The 17,266-nt window shown below is 29.6% G+C and overlaps 2 protein-coding genes across 2 annotated transcripts; one reads left to right on the top strand and one right to left on the bottom strand.

Annotated features, from left to right (window-relative positions):
* The first annotated feature begins 43 nt into the window (after nucleotides 1-43).
* Nucleotides 44-4,354, top strand: LOC101208782 (probable membrane-associated kinase regulator 4). Its single transcript, XM_031882369.1, has one exon. The coding sequence runs from the start codon at nucleotides 3,167-3,169 to the stop codon at nucleotides 4,034-4,036; it is 870 nt and encodes a 289-aa protein (XP_031738229.1). The 5' UTR covers nucleotides 44-3,166; the 3' UTR covers nucleotides 4,037-4,354.
* Nucleotides 4,355-9,844: 5,490 nt separating this feature from the next.
* On the bottom strand, nucleotides 9,845-12,080 carry LOC101208543 (exocyst complex component EXO70H1). The gene has a single exon (XM_004137900.3). It carries the CDS (start codon nucleotides 11,984-11,986, stop codon nucleotides 10,061-10,063), a length of 1,926 nt encoding a protein of 641 aa, XP_004137948.1. The 5' UTR covers nucleotides 11,987-12,080; the 3' UTR covers nucleotides 9,845-10,060.
* Between the last annotated feature and the right edge of the window lie 5,186 nt (nucleotides 12,081-17,266).

The following is a 17,266-nucleotide window of genomic DNA, read 5'->3' as shown; positions in this document are numbered from 1 at the left end:
CTTTTAATGTTGTGACGATTGAGTCCTCAGCATACAAATATGATTTGCAAAAGAAAGACTGTTAAATTGAGTTTGAAGGTTTAGTCCTTATATGAGGGAAGTTAAACAAGAGTGCAAAAGTTTGAGCAATTTTTGGGCATACTGCTTTTGTTTCTTTATTAGCTACTTTTGTTAAGGCACCTAAAATAATACACAGGAGGGCTAAAAAGGTAGGCCAAAAGGCGATACGACAAGAAACCTCAATGAAGAACTCTTGCCTTTAGTAATCAGAAGAAAGGAATAATAAGAAAGTAAGCTTTCATTAAATGATCTCTTATGCAAAACTTTAAAGCATTCTTCTACGACCTTTTTCGACTCACAATTGTTCTCGTATTCTTTTCAAACCAAACAAGTTAGCTCACTAGAGAGAACAATAGTTGTTTCCAATGGATCCAAATAATCCTCTTATTTAGCCATCTTGGATTAGTCTAGTGGTTGTCGATGAGATCCATGATGACTTCCCTAAAATTTAATACTTTATAAATTATATTTGTCAAATATCAAGTAGTTTTTAGTTTTAGTTTTTGTCTGAGAATAGTGAATACGCACAAGTTAAACTAGGCACTTACACAAATAGAAAAAGAAAAAGAAAAAAGAAGAATGAAAGATGCCAAACAAGTCATATTACACAATAAAGTTGGCCTACCGGAGAAGGCTATATTTCTGTAAAAGTAGAGGATCTCAAATGATGTGCTCCAAAAGCATTTTAAAAATGTGATTCTAACAAGTCTTCAAAACCTTGCGGCTCAGCTATACTTTGAGAAAAGTTGATACAACCTATGGCTATGGCTTGGAGACGTGTGTTAAGAGAGTTTCTAAGGTCCATAATTGCTGAGAAGGTAAATTGGAAAAGCAAATCTATAATACGTTAAAACCAAATGTGTCAACAATCTTTTCTTTGGCCGATTTGAAAAGATTGGTGAGGTAATAAATGAAAGAGAACAACCATATAATATAATGTAAGAAGTCTTTTTCTTTCCTATAATATGAAGAAAGATCAAACGATGGACATATGTGATGTAATATATATAACAGTCCTTTACTCATCTCTCTGTTAAAAAAGAAAGCAAGAAAAGTTGGAAAGTTTCTAATTAGGGACAGAACTTTAAAAAGCTCAGAAATGGGACGACCTGACCCGTCTATTTCAAAAAATTAGGACACATTTGAACAGGTTTTCATTTTAGAAAATGAACATGTAAATTTAATGTAAGAATAATTTACTTCAAAAACACCAAATAACTGAAGATGTTAAAGGGTTTGGTTGTTATGGCTAGAGGATGAAGATGTACTTGGTGATCAAAACAGAACTAGACTACGTTGTAGAAGTCACAGCTTAACAAAACCTATCGCAAAATAGGCGTCAAACCATTTTTTAGATCACTTGGTTCACTAATATATATATATGTGAGGGAACTAACAAGAACTTATTACATTGAAGTTGAATATAGTGATTGTCTGGTGTTATAGTACCTTTTTAAAGGGACTAACCAACCTGAACATAGCTTAAATGGTTAAGACATTGATATTCTCAGTCAAAAGGTCATATATATAAATGTACTGTTAACTAGAATAAGTGTGCTTTTCAAAGGGCCATCAAGAACACGGCTTTGACACTTTTTCGAAGATGATCTCTAGAGTCGAGTGCCCGCCATCTCAGACTGTGGGGCTACAAGAAACTTCCTTTAGACATTTGGGCTAACTTTCAGTTGGAAGTAAGCCTTGTGGACATAGTGCCAGTTATCAGATGTCTGGCAAAAGAACAGTACAGAAGAAACGGTTCATACAATTTAAATGAAATGAATGCCAAAATTTCCACTTGTTAGCAAATGCTCAGAAAAAGAATTTAGTAGACATGGAAACAATCTACTTGGTATGAATACCTTAGTCTATCCTGAAATTCCCATGAAAGTACAGGCATTCTCATTTTGCAGTTCAAAGTCGCTATCAACTCTCTCTTTTCTCCCACCACTGTCTTAAAAGCCTATTGGGGGCTGTTGCTTTCTTTTGGAATTGGCTGCGAAAAACAACAACATTGTCAACATCCTGAAGTTGTGGGAGATTCTCTTGCAGTGTGTTCTATTATCATTCAAGTAACAGACAAGAGTGGTTGGTTGAATAAGAGAGCTCATTAGTTGGTGTTCCCTTGGATCTTTTCCTCTTTTTATTTATTTCTTTATATATTTTATTTTATTTTTCTCTTTCTAGGCCTTTTGCTGATTGCTTCGAACGTGTTTATCACTAGCTTGAATTTTTCTAGAAGAGTCTTCTCTTTCTTCCTTTTTGAAGATATCTTTTCCGGAAAGTGTTTAACTTTTGTCCTTTTGCCTTTTAAGGTTGAGTGGGACTCATATTTCTCATAATTTACACATAGCAGAATGCAAAAATGAAATGTTTTTAAATCCTCTATTTCTCATGCACATTTTTTTCTTTGTTTAAAATGCTCTATAGCTTGATTTTATGCCAAGGGAATGAAAAAATGTGGTAGATAATAGACCAAAAATGAGAGAAACATCTCTACTATGACATGATTTCTTAAAAAGAGTACCCAAGAAACACTCACAAGGGCCGGTGGCGCTGTTTTGTCTACTGAATTTCTTTTTCACATTTTTCTTATTGCCTACTCTCTCAATTTCCAATCTTTTGAATTCATGGATACATATATACAACCTATCGAACAAACAGATCTTGTTCAAGTGATGTAGTGAAAGTTTTCCAATCTGATTGAGTCACCTTTCAGTTACTGCTCTAGTCTTTCAAAGCTCAGAGTAAAAATATGAAAGACTTCATGAGATAGTTCAGCAGTTTACACTATCTATTCTACTTTGCATTGAATTTTTTTTCCCCTTTACATAGTTCGTTTAATTCAATCATAGACTTGTGATATAAAATGACTTTGATGGAGGACCACACTCATGTTAAATGGTCCTCTATTTCTTCCTCCTGCCACATGTTAAATAGACAGTTACAATTCTCTTCTTGGAAGTATTCAAAATATCTAAGGTTTTAGTATTTTGAGACATTGAACGGTTTTACTATAAATTCTGACCTTCTTCGTCTCAAAGAGTATCACTTCCTCTACACCTTCATTAAGTTTAAGTAGAGAGAGAAAGAAAAGTTGAAGGTGGAGATGGCCATTGGACAATTCTCATATACTTACACAGAGGATTACATAGAAATGGATATAAGTTCCTCTTCCAATTTCTGTTATTCTTTGAACTCTCCGCCTCAAGCAAGAGAGTTTGAGTTTCAAATGAATGCGGTCTCTCTTGAAAGAGAAACCACCATTTCCCCAGCTGATGAGCTTTTCTACAAGGGAAAGCTTCTTCCCCTTCATCTCCCACCTCGCATTCAAATGGTTCAAAAGCTCATCCAAAACAACTCCAATGCTCACCATGAAACTGAACCTCACTTTGGAGAAAACTTCCAAATCTCCTTCATCTCTAGCTCCTCTGCTTCCTCTGCTAATGCAAGTATTTACACCCCGCATCAGTCCTTTAATTTTTCGCCTGCCGAGTCTTGCAGGTTCAGTTTTGAGCTAAAACCTGTTGAGCATTGGATAAATACTGAAATGGGTGGCCACCAAAAGCTGAGACAGCATAAGCAGTCCTCTTTATTTCAGAAACTTAAGGCCTCACGAGCATATATCTGGTCCCTTTTCAATAAGTCTGCCTGTACAGATGAATCTTGTGCAAAATTAGCAGAAAATAGGCCAAAAAGAAAAGAATTAAGCTTTAAAAAAGACCATTTTACAGCTACATTAGTTGACAAAAACAGAGTTAGAAACCAGAGGAGGACCTCATTCTCTACAACTAAACCTTCTTGTCCATCTTCACTATCTTCTTCTGTTTCTTCTTCATCGTCTTCTTCATTTTCTTTGAGCTCGTCGAGTGGTATGTTTGATCCACAAATACTCAAGAGATGCAACAGCGCAAGTTCGGAGATGGCGCGTTCTATTGAAGGAGCTATAGCTCACTGTAAGCAATCTCATTTTCTATAATCTCACTCAAGAAATATCTAAACCAATGGTGAAGACTTGGGTTAATACTTCTCGGCTCAGCAACAATGACCAACCGATGTCCATACGGGAAAAAAATGATAAGGGAGAGACGTTGCGGAGGACGAAAGCTTTGAACTATCTAGTTTGACTTCTGGATGTAGTACTGGTGTCGCTTTTATAGCTAGGAGTTGGTGTGAGTAAAGGCTCTTCAGTCCTGTCAGTCAGTACTACTATGTTAAGTTACTGTATTCATTGTCAACTTCTTTGGCTGATGTTGTTTGTCATGAATATAAATGAATTGATATGTTATTCTCTCAATCCATTTCTTTTTCAGCCATTTGAAATATAGGTTTCTTAGAAAGATGCTGCAATATATTTATTAATACATGATGATGATGATGATGATGATCAGTATTTGCCTTTACAACCTTTGACATAAAAAGTAGACCTATTTGATTCAGTTTTGATTGTGGGTGGCGGCTTGTTCATTAAGACTGACACAACCCCTTTTCCTGCCTTGTCGTTACTCGTGTATCATCAATTCTACTTATAGTGTAGACAAGAACTCGAGAGGAACTGTATCGAGTTCTTTGGCAGGATGTTTCTATAAGTAATAATTCAAATGAAATCTCGAATAATGAATGATAAAGAAACCAGAGATCGAAGCAGAAAAGAGAGTAGGGACTCTTTATCATTTGATCAAAATGAGAAACATACCATGAAGGCATGAATATGGTGTTTCCTATAGACGACAGTAAGAATTTTGTCCTTTTACTTGTTCATAATAGCACACTGAAATCCTAAAAGATAGGAAAATGTGAAAGTATATATCCAAAACTATAAAGAAGATTGAGAGACATTCTAGTTTTGAAGAATTTTTTACAATCCTAAGTTAAGTGGTTACATATAAATCTAACACCACTTTACCTCTAAGATGATAGGAAGGAGGATTTTGATTCATTTGGAATCATAAACTTGCAAGTTCCTCAACACTTAGTGAAAGTTCTAAGTTTCTCTCTTTGAAAAACGTTTACACAATTTGCAGTTATAGACAGAAATAATCCAATATTTTTTCACAAACCCTTTTGAGCATTTTGAAGATAAAGAAGAATTGAGTGTCCCATGAACCATTATGGGGCCATGGATAAACTAAAGCATGTGGAAATTGTTCTAAGAGATAAAGGCAAAAATATATATTCATGAGTGAAAGAAGTTGACATGTGAGAAAATTAGAAGATATTTCTAAGGATACAATTTAAGGTTGTATGAGTTGTCATCTTTTCATCTTCTTCTTCATCATTTTCTTTTCACTAAGAAAGGACCCAAAAGGAAAAACATGATATCAACTATTTTTCTTCCTCTTTTTGCCCCCTTTACCTTAACACTTTTTCACACATTTCAACTGTTCTTAGGTCCCATCTTACAGTTTCCCCCCCTTTTCCTCAGCAATATTGAAATGTTGTGTTTTTGCATTTGGAAATTTTGATTATTCCCATTTCAACTATATATTGTTTTCTTGTAGAATGTACCAAATGGACATAGAACGAATCCAAAAGGTGCATGTGCCTATGTTGGTATATAAATAAAAAACATCTTCATGTCTTATTATAATATGAGTATCTAAAATGTTAAGAAAAATAGTACTTATATTATTCATCTCAAAATTAGAGGTTTGATTCTTCCGTCAATCATAACTTACCATAGAGTGAATCGTATGGTTTACATATATTACTTATAATTTTGCATGTTATGAAAAAATTAAAAGAGTATTATTAATCATTAATCCTCGAAACAACTCTTAAATTATTGATTAATAATTGAAGTGATGTGAAAAAAGTGCAAAGAAAAAGTGTAAGGAATTAAAAAAAGGTTTCGAATCAAAGTATTATTATGTTTATGAAGATATTTTTTTTGTGTAGGTCCCAATAAATGGGTTATTGTCCTTTTTCTTAGCACTTTATTCCTATTTTGCATATCTTTTCTTCCAAGAAAAACCAAAAAGGAAAGTGTACTACACTTTTATTTTCTTTCTCCATACTCTTTTTTTCCTTTCACTTTCTCATAATTTTATTTGGTTTAATAATATATTTATTTATTTATTTCCATGTAAAAGTTACAATATTATTTTTTACCTTTAACAATTTTTTTAAAAAAATAATCATTGATATTCTTTTTTTAAAAAAATAGAATATTACATGAAATTGAAACCTAAATTGGTGACTCAAAACAAAAAAAATTGAATCTCTATGTTTGAGTTTGAGATTATTTATCATCCTAAGGAATAAACATACCCTAATCTTTAGTAAACACTTACGAATGATATATTTAGATATTGAATTTTTTCTATATTTATAAATATTTCCAAAACTACTCGAAAAAAAAAGAATGTTTAGGTTGAAGTAAAACAAATAAAGTGTGTAATTATTGTTATTAATTAATGTTGTTTTAATTTTGTTTGGATATAATACAAATTAAATAAAAAATAGTTTAAATTCAGATGGATTATTGTAATTTAATTAGGAGTATGTGATAATTTATGAGACTTTGATGATACTAATATTGAGTTTTTGGCTTCTTTGAAAATTACTAATACTGACTTTTTAAAGTCACAATCCATTATTCACTATCATTAAACTAATATCAAATAAATTCCAACACGCTTCTAATCTAATTACGTCATTATGATTCTTAAACTAATAAAGCAAAAGCTATTAACAAATTCATTTTCGTTTAAATATCAAAAATTTAATTTTACATCAATTTCAATTTTGATCAATATTTTGGAACAAGTATAAAATAAAAAGAAATATATTTTAATTGATAAATATATCTATTATTTTCGATTTAGTACAAACATTCTTAATAGATTACATAATTCAACTTCATTTATTTTATTTTATTTTTATATTTTTATAAAATTTAACTTAATTTTTTCAATTTGTTTTTTAAGTTTTTATTTATTTTAAATTTATTATTTTATTTATAACCTTTGTTTTAATATTTAAAATTATTCTCATATTTTTTATCAATTTTTTCTTTTTGGCTTCCTCTTCCACGATTGTTTTATAAAATTTATTAATTTTTTGAACCACGCTCCTATCAATTATTTCGAATAAACTATAAAACCCGACTGATGATTTGTATTATTGATATTATTTCATATCAATGTTTATCTTTTTGTTTATGATAGTTTTTTTTTTTTTTTGGGTATAATGTAATAAAAATAGAAATGGAAATTTAATAATTGTATGTATATTATGGATGAGAATGTCGACAAATATATATTTCTTTTCCGATTAATTAGAAGATTTAGTGAATCTATATTTTATTGGAGGTTTTGTCCTGTTAGGAACAAAATGACAGATAAGACGTTATCTTTTTGGAACCGTCGTTTTCCATAATATTCATCGTTTCACATAACACCCGTAGCCGTACGGTCACTGCCACCTCTTTTCTTTATTTTCCCTTTTCAACCTTTAATTCATTATTCTTTTACACAACTCTTTTATTTTCCCTACTCTTAAGATATTATTTAATAAAATATTTACATACTTCAATCATTATCCATAATTCTTCTATTATTTTTAAAAATTATTTATTTACTTTTCTTCAAAATCTCCCCCCCCCCCCCCCCCCCAAAGAAAAAGAATTACAGATTTAATTAAATCTTTTACTCAAACCAAAAAAATAAATAAATTAAGAGATGTGGTTGAATGAGAAATTTATTTTGGTGGGATGATATACAATTGTTTGTTTTTGGGTGCATGAAATTCGAGTTATCAATTATAGTTTATGGGATTGATATATTTAAATTTTAGATTGATAAAATCATGTTTTCTTAAGAAGTAAGTAATAGAGAAAAACACTATAATTTATAAATTTAAATACACGAAAGAAACAAATTTTTCTTTTGTTAATAGAATCAGATAGTCGGATTAAGTTCAAAATTTATATAATTAACAAATAAGACAAATGATTCTTTCAATATATAGAATTTCAATACATTGTTCCTAGACTAGGTGTTTACTTTTAAATTTATAAATACATACACACAAAAGTATATATATGAAATATTTATAATTCTCCAAATGAGATCACCCTTTTTTTTTATTACTTTTGATTTACTTTGTTTTTTAGAATCATTGACTTATACATGTGACAAAATTAGTATTTGATTTTCTCTTTTTATTTTCAACAAAAATAATAGCATGGGATCCAAATTCACATTTTTCAATTGATAATGTAGCGACATGTTAAGCAACAAATATTATATATATATGAGGGGACCTTTTATCAAATTTATTATAAACAAGTCGTTTTGTTGGATTTTTAGTGTAATTCGTTATCCATGTGTCAAAGATGTTTACTAATGTTCAATTAAAACGATCAAAATCAATATAAATGTTTGATAAAAAAGTTGGGCGATAATATAATAAAAATCCTTTTAAAATATATCAAACAAATCAAAAAGGATTTTAAAATACTTTTAACCTAAAAGATTAATCGAGTCTTATATAATGAACGGAAAATGTCATAGCTTACTAAAAATCTTATATTTTCATTATTTTCTTTTTATTATTTCGTTAATAAATACGATTGAATATCAAATCTTTAACCTATCTATTTTATAATACTAATTAGGAGATTAACTAATCAACTAACGTTCGAGTATATTAATAACTACGGGATGTTTTCAAAATTAAAAACCAGCTTCATAAACTTGTTTTTCTTTCTTTTTTTTTCTAATGAAGATTTCAAGTGTTTATATAGGTAAAACGAGAACTAAAAGTAAGAAATTTTGCAAAACAAACCCAACTTATTTTAAAGACTAAATAATACATTTGCATATAGTTGCACCAGTTTCTACATTTTGTTATAGTTTATCTCCTCCAAATGTTTTCAGAATCATCCAAGTCAACAAATTGCATGGCTATTAAAAATATGTTTTAAGAATTCGTAATTTAGGTAAGAATTTATTTGTTAAATTAATCTGAAAAGGAAAATTAAAGATAAGATATCAAATGAAAACAAAGTGATATTTAACATTTTCATAAACGTGAGATTGAGAAATTTAAATTCAAATCAAAATAATATGTAAAATTTCCAAGAAAAAAGAAGAAGGTATTTTTGGATTTCAAAATTTCAATATGTAACATTTTTCTGTTTCATTAGGTTAACTCTCATTGTCAATTTTCTTTATTTGTATCATTAAACTCCTCATTTTCTTTGAATGTTAATAATATTGAAATAGCAAGGCAGCCTTCTAAAACATGCATCCAAATATCTTTTTTTTTTTTATCATTATTAGAGACCATATATTTAAAAAGAAAGAAGAAAAAGAAATACCATCAAGGTGGGTGACAAAGTTGACTAAATTACAATAAAAAGAAAGAAAAAAACCATTGAACTTTATCATTTTTAAGAATGTTAGCAATGGCCACACATATATATATATATAGCATGGTGGTCCTAAACTTCATTTAAGGCCACTGCAAGTTTCTAATTTACACATGTATCGTTTTGAATTTTTGTTTAAGATATTTTTTTCAAAACAAATAAACAAAGGAAGAACTTCGACACATTTGAACCACGAATATATTTAGATATATTTGAAGATGTATTCATATTATATATATATAATTAATTTTTAACTGGTATAATTATTTTTAAAAATTCTATTGAAAATTTTGGAATGGGGAGTAAAAGCCCTAAATATAAATTTGAAAAGCAGTTTTATTTTTTCAATAATAATAATAAAGCCCAATATTTTTGCGAATTATTTATGGCGTAGAAATGTGGAAAGAGATGGAAATCGAAAAGTCATTATGAAGGCATATTATTCAACTTCTTATGATCGAAATGTCAAAGCATTACTAAATCCGTGTATTATTTACTGTTACAACTTTCACCATGCAAATCCAAAATTCGGAGGGAAAATACTGAAAGATATCCAAAAAGTTTTTGCTTTTAAATTAAAAATTAAGGAACAAAAATAAAAATATCCGTTGCCGGAGATGGATGCAATCAACGGGGTCCGGGTTCCCGCCGGTGAGAGGAGGAGGTGGAGGACGGGGATGATGTGGAAACACTTGCCCAATCAGACGGTTCGAAATAGAGATCTGAAAGGTAGTTACCGATATCTTCCGGAGAGAATCTGATGTACGGTTTTTCATTAGCACCGCCGTAAGCTTTTTGGGCTCGGTAAAATTCTCCATAGAACCAAACAAGCTTTCTTCCGATGGATAATTTAACTTCGTCTCTAAGCTTTGGATCAGGAATGACGCAGGATTTCTGTTTACGATGAGTTTCTTGGAACGCCATATTGAAGTTCCTGAAGATCTCTTTAGCTTCCTCTTGTGAGAATTTCTCGGTTGGATTCTCCGGCAAGGAATCGAAGACTCTTCCCCAAGCTAATGCTTCGTACTTAGCTGCGAATTGCCTTACTTTCACTTCCTGTTTCGCCATCCACTCGTCGCCGAGAAGGTACTGAAGATTGGACGATCGGACTTTAGAGACGATGTGTTCAAGATTATTAGCTAGGAAGAGATACGAAAGAGAAACGTCTTTGTAGCGTTTCGCTTTGTTGTCGAGTTTACAGAGAAGAACTAGAATTAGCCATCCCATTCGTAAAGAGATTCCAGAAGACGATTGAGAATCGTCGGTTTCTGAAGTACTGCTGAAGAAGATATGTTCGAGAGACGATTTTTCAGGCGGACTCCAATCGGCGAAAATATCCGTCAAAGAGTTGCAGTAATCAGCGAGGAAAGTGAGGTAGTTCATCGAGAGAAGTGTTAAGGAATGAACGCCTCCACCAGCAACAGGAGATTTGGATGAATTTTTCTGAATCGAGTATTCGAGATCCATAACAATGGCACGAACTAACTCGCCGAGTTTCGTGAGTGAGGTTAGAGCTTGAGATCGAACTACAGATGAGGATTCAGATGAGAAAATGGATTCGACGTCCGGCCAATTTTCGGCGATTGATGAGTACATATCAAGAACACGGAACATTTTTTCCGGAGATTTTTTACTCTTTGCAACAAGTTCGGGGAATCCAAACAGAAGCAAAGCGCCTTCTCTGGATATATCGGCAAAACAGGATTCTCTAATGGATTCAGATGAGGAAAAGACATGATCGCAGAGAATTCTTTCACCAACGAACAACGTTCGAATTGCAAGTTTAATTGCATCCAACCAGTTCTTGATTTTAAGATCAAGCACCTCCCAATCCATCTTATTGATTCTCGAAGCGCTCAACTTCTCAAGTCCGAGACGGTACACACCTTCATCGATAATCGATTTACGAATCACTTTATACATATTAACACACTCTTTAGCGTAGCCAGAGGAGATCATGCACTCGGCTATGGCTCGTAAATCCTCCATAACAATAAAAGAAACTTGCTCAACTTCAGAGATCGAATCTTCTACGACTTGGATTTCATCGTCTAGGGTTCCGTCTTCGTCGAAATCAACAGAAGTGCTTGATCTGGTGGAGCACCGAGAGGATCTAGTGGAAACAGATTCTGGATCTAGATGAGCACGATTCATGGACAGAATTTGATAGAACTCCTTCTGAAGTCTCTTCATGGCTATTTCCATCAGACCTTGAGCGTAAACAAGGCGATCGGAAGAGGAAACGGAATCATCAGAAGCCATAAGGTGCATCGCTTTTTGAAGATCATTCACGCGCTTAATAAACTGCATGGCTTCTCTTTTATCTTCATAGAACATGGAAGTAACTTTAGCATAAGTCGAAGAATCTGGATTCCATTTCATCACAATCGCGGCCGCAGATTCAACGGCCTGTTCAATCATGGCATCGTTGAAGCTCCGGCGTGGAGTCAAGGCCGGCGTTCTCGACGGCGACGAGATCGAATACCTAGAAATGGAATTATTCGACGGCGACGAGAACTGGAAAAGGAGACTCCTCATTCCTTTTCTCGGCATTTTACGATCACGGAATTTGAGAGACGAACCAGTTTTAGGATTATGATTTTTGTGATCAAATTCTTTTCGTTTCTAGTAGAATGGTGAAAATTAAGGGTATGCAGTTGGGTTTTATAGGCAGTAGAGTACGGCGCCGTTTGGAGGAGAAACGACGGCAACGAAAAAAACGTTTGACTTTTTAGGATTTTTATTAAAAAGAAGAAGAAAATGCCACGTGTATTGACCCGAGGGTTGCGCGTTTTGAGGCCTTTGCCTCGTCGTTTAGGACGGCGACTACCGAGTACTATTCTCTATCTTTATTTCTTCTCATTTTTCATACGACGTCGGATTGCTATTCTTTTCTCATTTACTGAGTAAAATATATAACACTATCTAAAAATCTATTAATGAAAATTAAATGGATATCGAACCAAATTTAAAAGTTTCTATCTTAATTTGTATAAATATATTTTATGTGTTTCTAAAAATGTTTGCTTTAAACTTTAGGGTTAATCGATGATTTGAGATAGTATTAGAGCAAATTATCCTGACAAGTCATGGTCGGTTCAAGCTCTTACAATATTATTTATTTTCCAATTAAAAAGTTGATATCCACTTGTTGTGTCTACTGCTACATATATCGATCGGTTTCCTACTGCCTGTGATAAAGAAAAAAATCAATATTCTTTTATATGGTAAAAGACATAATTTGCATGAGATCATATACATGATCTCATAATTTGAAGAGAAAGAAAAAACTTTATATGATTCAAACATGTATTCTTCCTTTAAATTTCATATAAAAGAACAAAAAGAAAATAGTTATTACTGAAAAATTACATGGCAAGTATGAAATAATTTCCTAAAGAATTATATTTGGAAAGCAAGGAAAATAGGGCAAATGATTGAAAATGAAATATATATATATATATAATTGGTGGTATATAGTAAAGGATCAATCACAATGAGAAAGGTCAATTCAAATTTCAAATAAACATAACTATCAAAATAAATTTGGTAGTTATTCCTCATTGATGGGACGAAGAAAAAATTTTCTTTTATGTGTAAATGATAAATATTTTTGAATCATTCCATTTATGGGACATTTTGTGAAAAGGAAATTAAATCTATATTTTAACGGTAATTAAAATATAAATTTAGAACATAATTTTTTTATTAAAGCGAATTTCAAACCTTAAGCCTATAACTACTTATCTTATTTTCAAAATCATTCCTAAAATGATTTTAATCATTCTCTAAAGGGATGTTATTATGCAATTTTGTGAAATTGAGAGTCTAAATAAGTTTAAAGGTCATTGTGTGGGAAGAAAGTTAAATAGAAAAAGAATCACAATTTAAATCATTTGGTTTCACACAAACAAATGTAACCAATGACATTAATTTCAAATTATTATATTTTTCTCTAATATACTTTGAAATTTGTGATTACTTAACTTCATACACATATGATTTAGTCAATGAGCTTTTTCATGCTTATATTAAAAAATCATTTTTTTAGGACCAAAATGCAAAAAGCACAAAATAAATAAATAAATTAATTAAATAAAAAGAAACAAAAAGTTTGGTCATATTATGAATTGTTATATTATGTAGAAAATCTGTCCAATGTAATTATCAATTAATGTAAGCATTTATGTCACCAAAGGTTCAAACAATATAATTAAGCTTAAGAAATTAGTCCAAGCAGAAATTTTTGATAAATAGCAAGCCTTAGTTTTGGAAATACTGCGACAAAAAAAAACTACTTTAATAAGAAATTTTTTTAGACTAATTATTTCTGTTTAGAAACTTTTTTCTTCCAACATAATTATCCTATTGTTTTCAATTTGGGAAGGAAGAGGTGTATAATATTTATTACTTCACGATATATATAAAATAAATTGAAATATTTACGATACAAATACATTGAGTAAAAATAAATTGAAATATTTACCATACAAATATATTGAGTAAAGTTTAATTAGTTCATGAAGATATTGGTAATAGGGTAGGTAGTTGGCATGGAGTAATAATTAGTTCATAAAGTTTAATTTGATAGAGGAAATTGATGTGGTCAAATAATTTGATAATTGTTGAAGTTGAACGTTACTTCGAAAGTCAGCAAATACTTACGTGCTAAATATTCAACCCAATTTATTGGAAATATTGGTGGATCAAAACTTTCCAAATGTACGGCCCTTTAATTTAAATTTTTAATTTAATTTCTATCCATTTTTAACTTCTTATTTTCAATTATTATAACTTATATCTTCATTTTTCAAATTAATTATTTAATGTTAGTTGTGTTTAATTCTCAAAGTTTTTACTATCTTTCTTTTCAATTTTCTTTTTTGTTGTTGTTATTATTATTTATTCTCATCCAAATTTGGGAGTAATAATCATAAAAGCTCAAAATAGAAAATAGAAAATAGAAAAATGGTATTATATGCATGGGCACATTATATATTAAGTAATAATGATTAGGCTAAATTAATGGGGTTTGAGTGTTAAAAGATTCAAAAGAATTGACTTCTTTAGATTTGTTTACATTGACATTCTCATTTGGCTGGCTTTTATATATACATATACATATATATATATAGATTTAATGCAAAGTTAATTAAGTTTGATTTTCTTAGTTTGAAATTTTGTATAATTAAGTGATTAGGCCTAAAATTAATAAGATCAATAATATGATTAAAGTGTTAAAAAAACTACTTTAATTCATTATAGTTGATGTACGTATTTTGATATGTTTTAGTTTGATTATTGTATCTTCAACTTCTTTTCATTTTAATCTCTAAAATTAAAAAAATAATTAATTTACATCAACCAAAATGAATTAAAGAAAAAAAATATATAGATGGATAAATGTCATACATGTAATTAAATTTAATTATATTATGTAAAAGCCATTTATACAATAACTAACGTATGATGCTAAAACGAGCTTAGTTCAATGATAATTAAGATGACCTTTTAGGTGGAATGTTTGAATTTTTGACTCTAATAAGAAAAATAAAATGTTTAATTATTTTTATATACATTCATTTTAAGAAAATTAAACACCTTTCTTTTAAAAACCATGTGACAACTTGCACACTCCTTGGAATATAAAACAAAATATATTTTAAGTTAAGTTTTATAAAAGAGAAAGTAAAGTAATGTTCAATCTACAACATTTGAACATATAATTATAAAATAATATTCACATTTATTACATCACAATCTTGATATTTAGATCACTTTATCTTAACCCATTTAATTATATAAAAGGAAAATTATAGATTATTAGCTTATATTTAACATATATCTCTATTTAACTTTGGTAGAACATGCTCTACCAATGAAAAAAATTCACAACAAATATAAATGAGTTACTACCAATTTTAGATTTAGAAAAAAATTGTATTGAATATTTATTAGTATAGAATAAATGAATAAATACATAGAAAAAGGAAGGATTTAAATAAATAAAATAAAAGAAAGGTCGTAAGTCATTCAAATTCAAACTAATAAAAATGGATTTAAAAAATAAAAAACTCCAATATAAAACACTACATGATAAGTGAAATTCAATATTCAATATTCAATATGATATTAGATTTAAAATATAGGTATAAATTAAAAATAAATAAAATAACCGGTGGTGGCGGGAGAGGGTCAAAATTGTCAAATTGGTGACAAAAATGGGCCGTACAATTTTGGCAAAAGGTAACGGGAAAATTCGGTTGCTAAAAAGCACGTGACTAGGATGATGCGATTTTGTAAAGGGTTTCCCATTTAAGCTGCTGCGTCACCTACACGTGTACTTTTTATCTATTTTTGATTAAGTCTCATTTTTTTATATTTGATTTTTTCAACCTTTTTTCATTCATAAAAGACAAACTTATAAGCTACTTTTGAAATTTGAATTGAATTATCAATTATCAATTTTATACTTTTATTGTTTGTGTAATAAGAAATTTGATTTTGATATAGACTAAATGGATTTTGTTTTTATTTATTTATTAAAAATAAACTTATAGGCTATTTTTTATATTTTAATTGAATTATTAGACATTTGTTTGAAAAGTGTTTTTCGTTTTCATAACCATTGTTTATTATTCACAAATTTTAAGAAAGTTTTTAAAATATAAGCCAAAATTGAGAATATATTTTTACAATTTTTATGCATGTATTCATATTTCTTACTCTTCCATTTATTTATATTGAGAAATTTTATTTTCGTACAAATTTTATTTCATTTTATTAAATAAATAAGATATTTATGTTCACCCATGACTTAATTTCTAAAGAAAAAAAATTATATATGTGAATGTTTGATTGATGAGAGAAACATTCACTTTTTAAAAAATGACTATAAAAAATAGTTTATTTTTCAAGTAAAAAAATGTGAGTATGCTCAAAATTTAACCTCTTAAATGATCAATACTGGTCAATGTACAAATAAGCAATAACTTATTGATGATTGAAAATTTAATTTGTAGAGTATCCCAAGCCATTTTTACAAATTAGTTTGATTTAAACCAACTCAAATAATTCGACATTAATTATTTGTAAACACAAGATTATAATTTATAAAATTATGATGGAAGAGCTTCAAGGGCCAATTAATTTTGGTCTATTAACTTAAATAAATAGTTATTTTTTTTTATAGACATTTATTAGAATCAAAATTTTATTTCATAATATAGTGTATGTATATCTGTATTATTTTCAACTAAACTTTTATACTTTTTATTTTTATTTTTATTCAATTTGGTGTATTAATTATCTATGTCGACAAATCAAAAGTTGAAATCAAAACATGAACTAGAAAAGTTGTAAATAACAAAACCATGTTTAAATTGTGTCAACGTTTGATTTTTTTTTGGAATTGATTACACTAGGACAATTTAAACAAAAAGAAATTAATATTTTAGTATGCATTCATTATACTATAATCAAATCCATAGGCTAAAGAAACATAACATGGGTTAGTTATTTACATTTTGTTTGACTTTATTATATATATAACCGATGCTTTTATAATATGGATGTGGATGATGAGTCATATTTAATTTGCACTATACTATTATTCAAATTGGTCGGTTTGGAAGTCTTAGCAAAAATGAATATAATTATGTAACTATACCTACATGCATATTGAAGATTATGAGATCTATATATAACATCCCTTTCAATATGGACTATATAAAGCATCAAAATTATAAAAAGAACGAACAATTTTCTTTTTTGTTTCTTATATATATACACTATATCTTTCTATGCCAAAATCTTACTCATAGAATACTAAAT

Source organism: Cucumis sativus, chromosome 3 (genome assembly GCF_000004075.3).
Source record: "Cucumis sativus cultivar 9930 chromosome 3, Cucumber_9930_V3, whole genome shotgun sequence".
NCBI lineage: Eukaryota > Viridiplantae > Streptophyta > Magnoliopsida > Cucurbitales > Cucurbitaceae > Cucumis > Cucumis sativus.
This window is presented reverse-complemented; position numbering and strand designations above follow the sequence as displayed.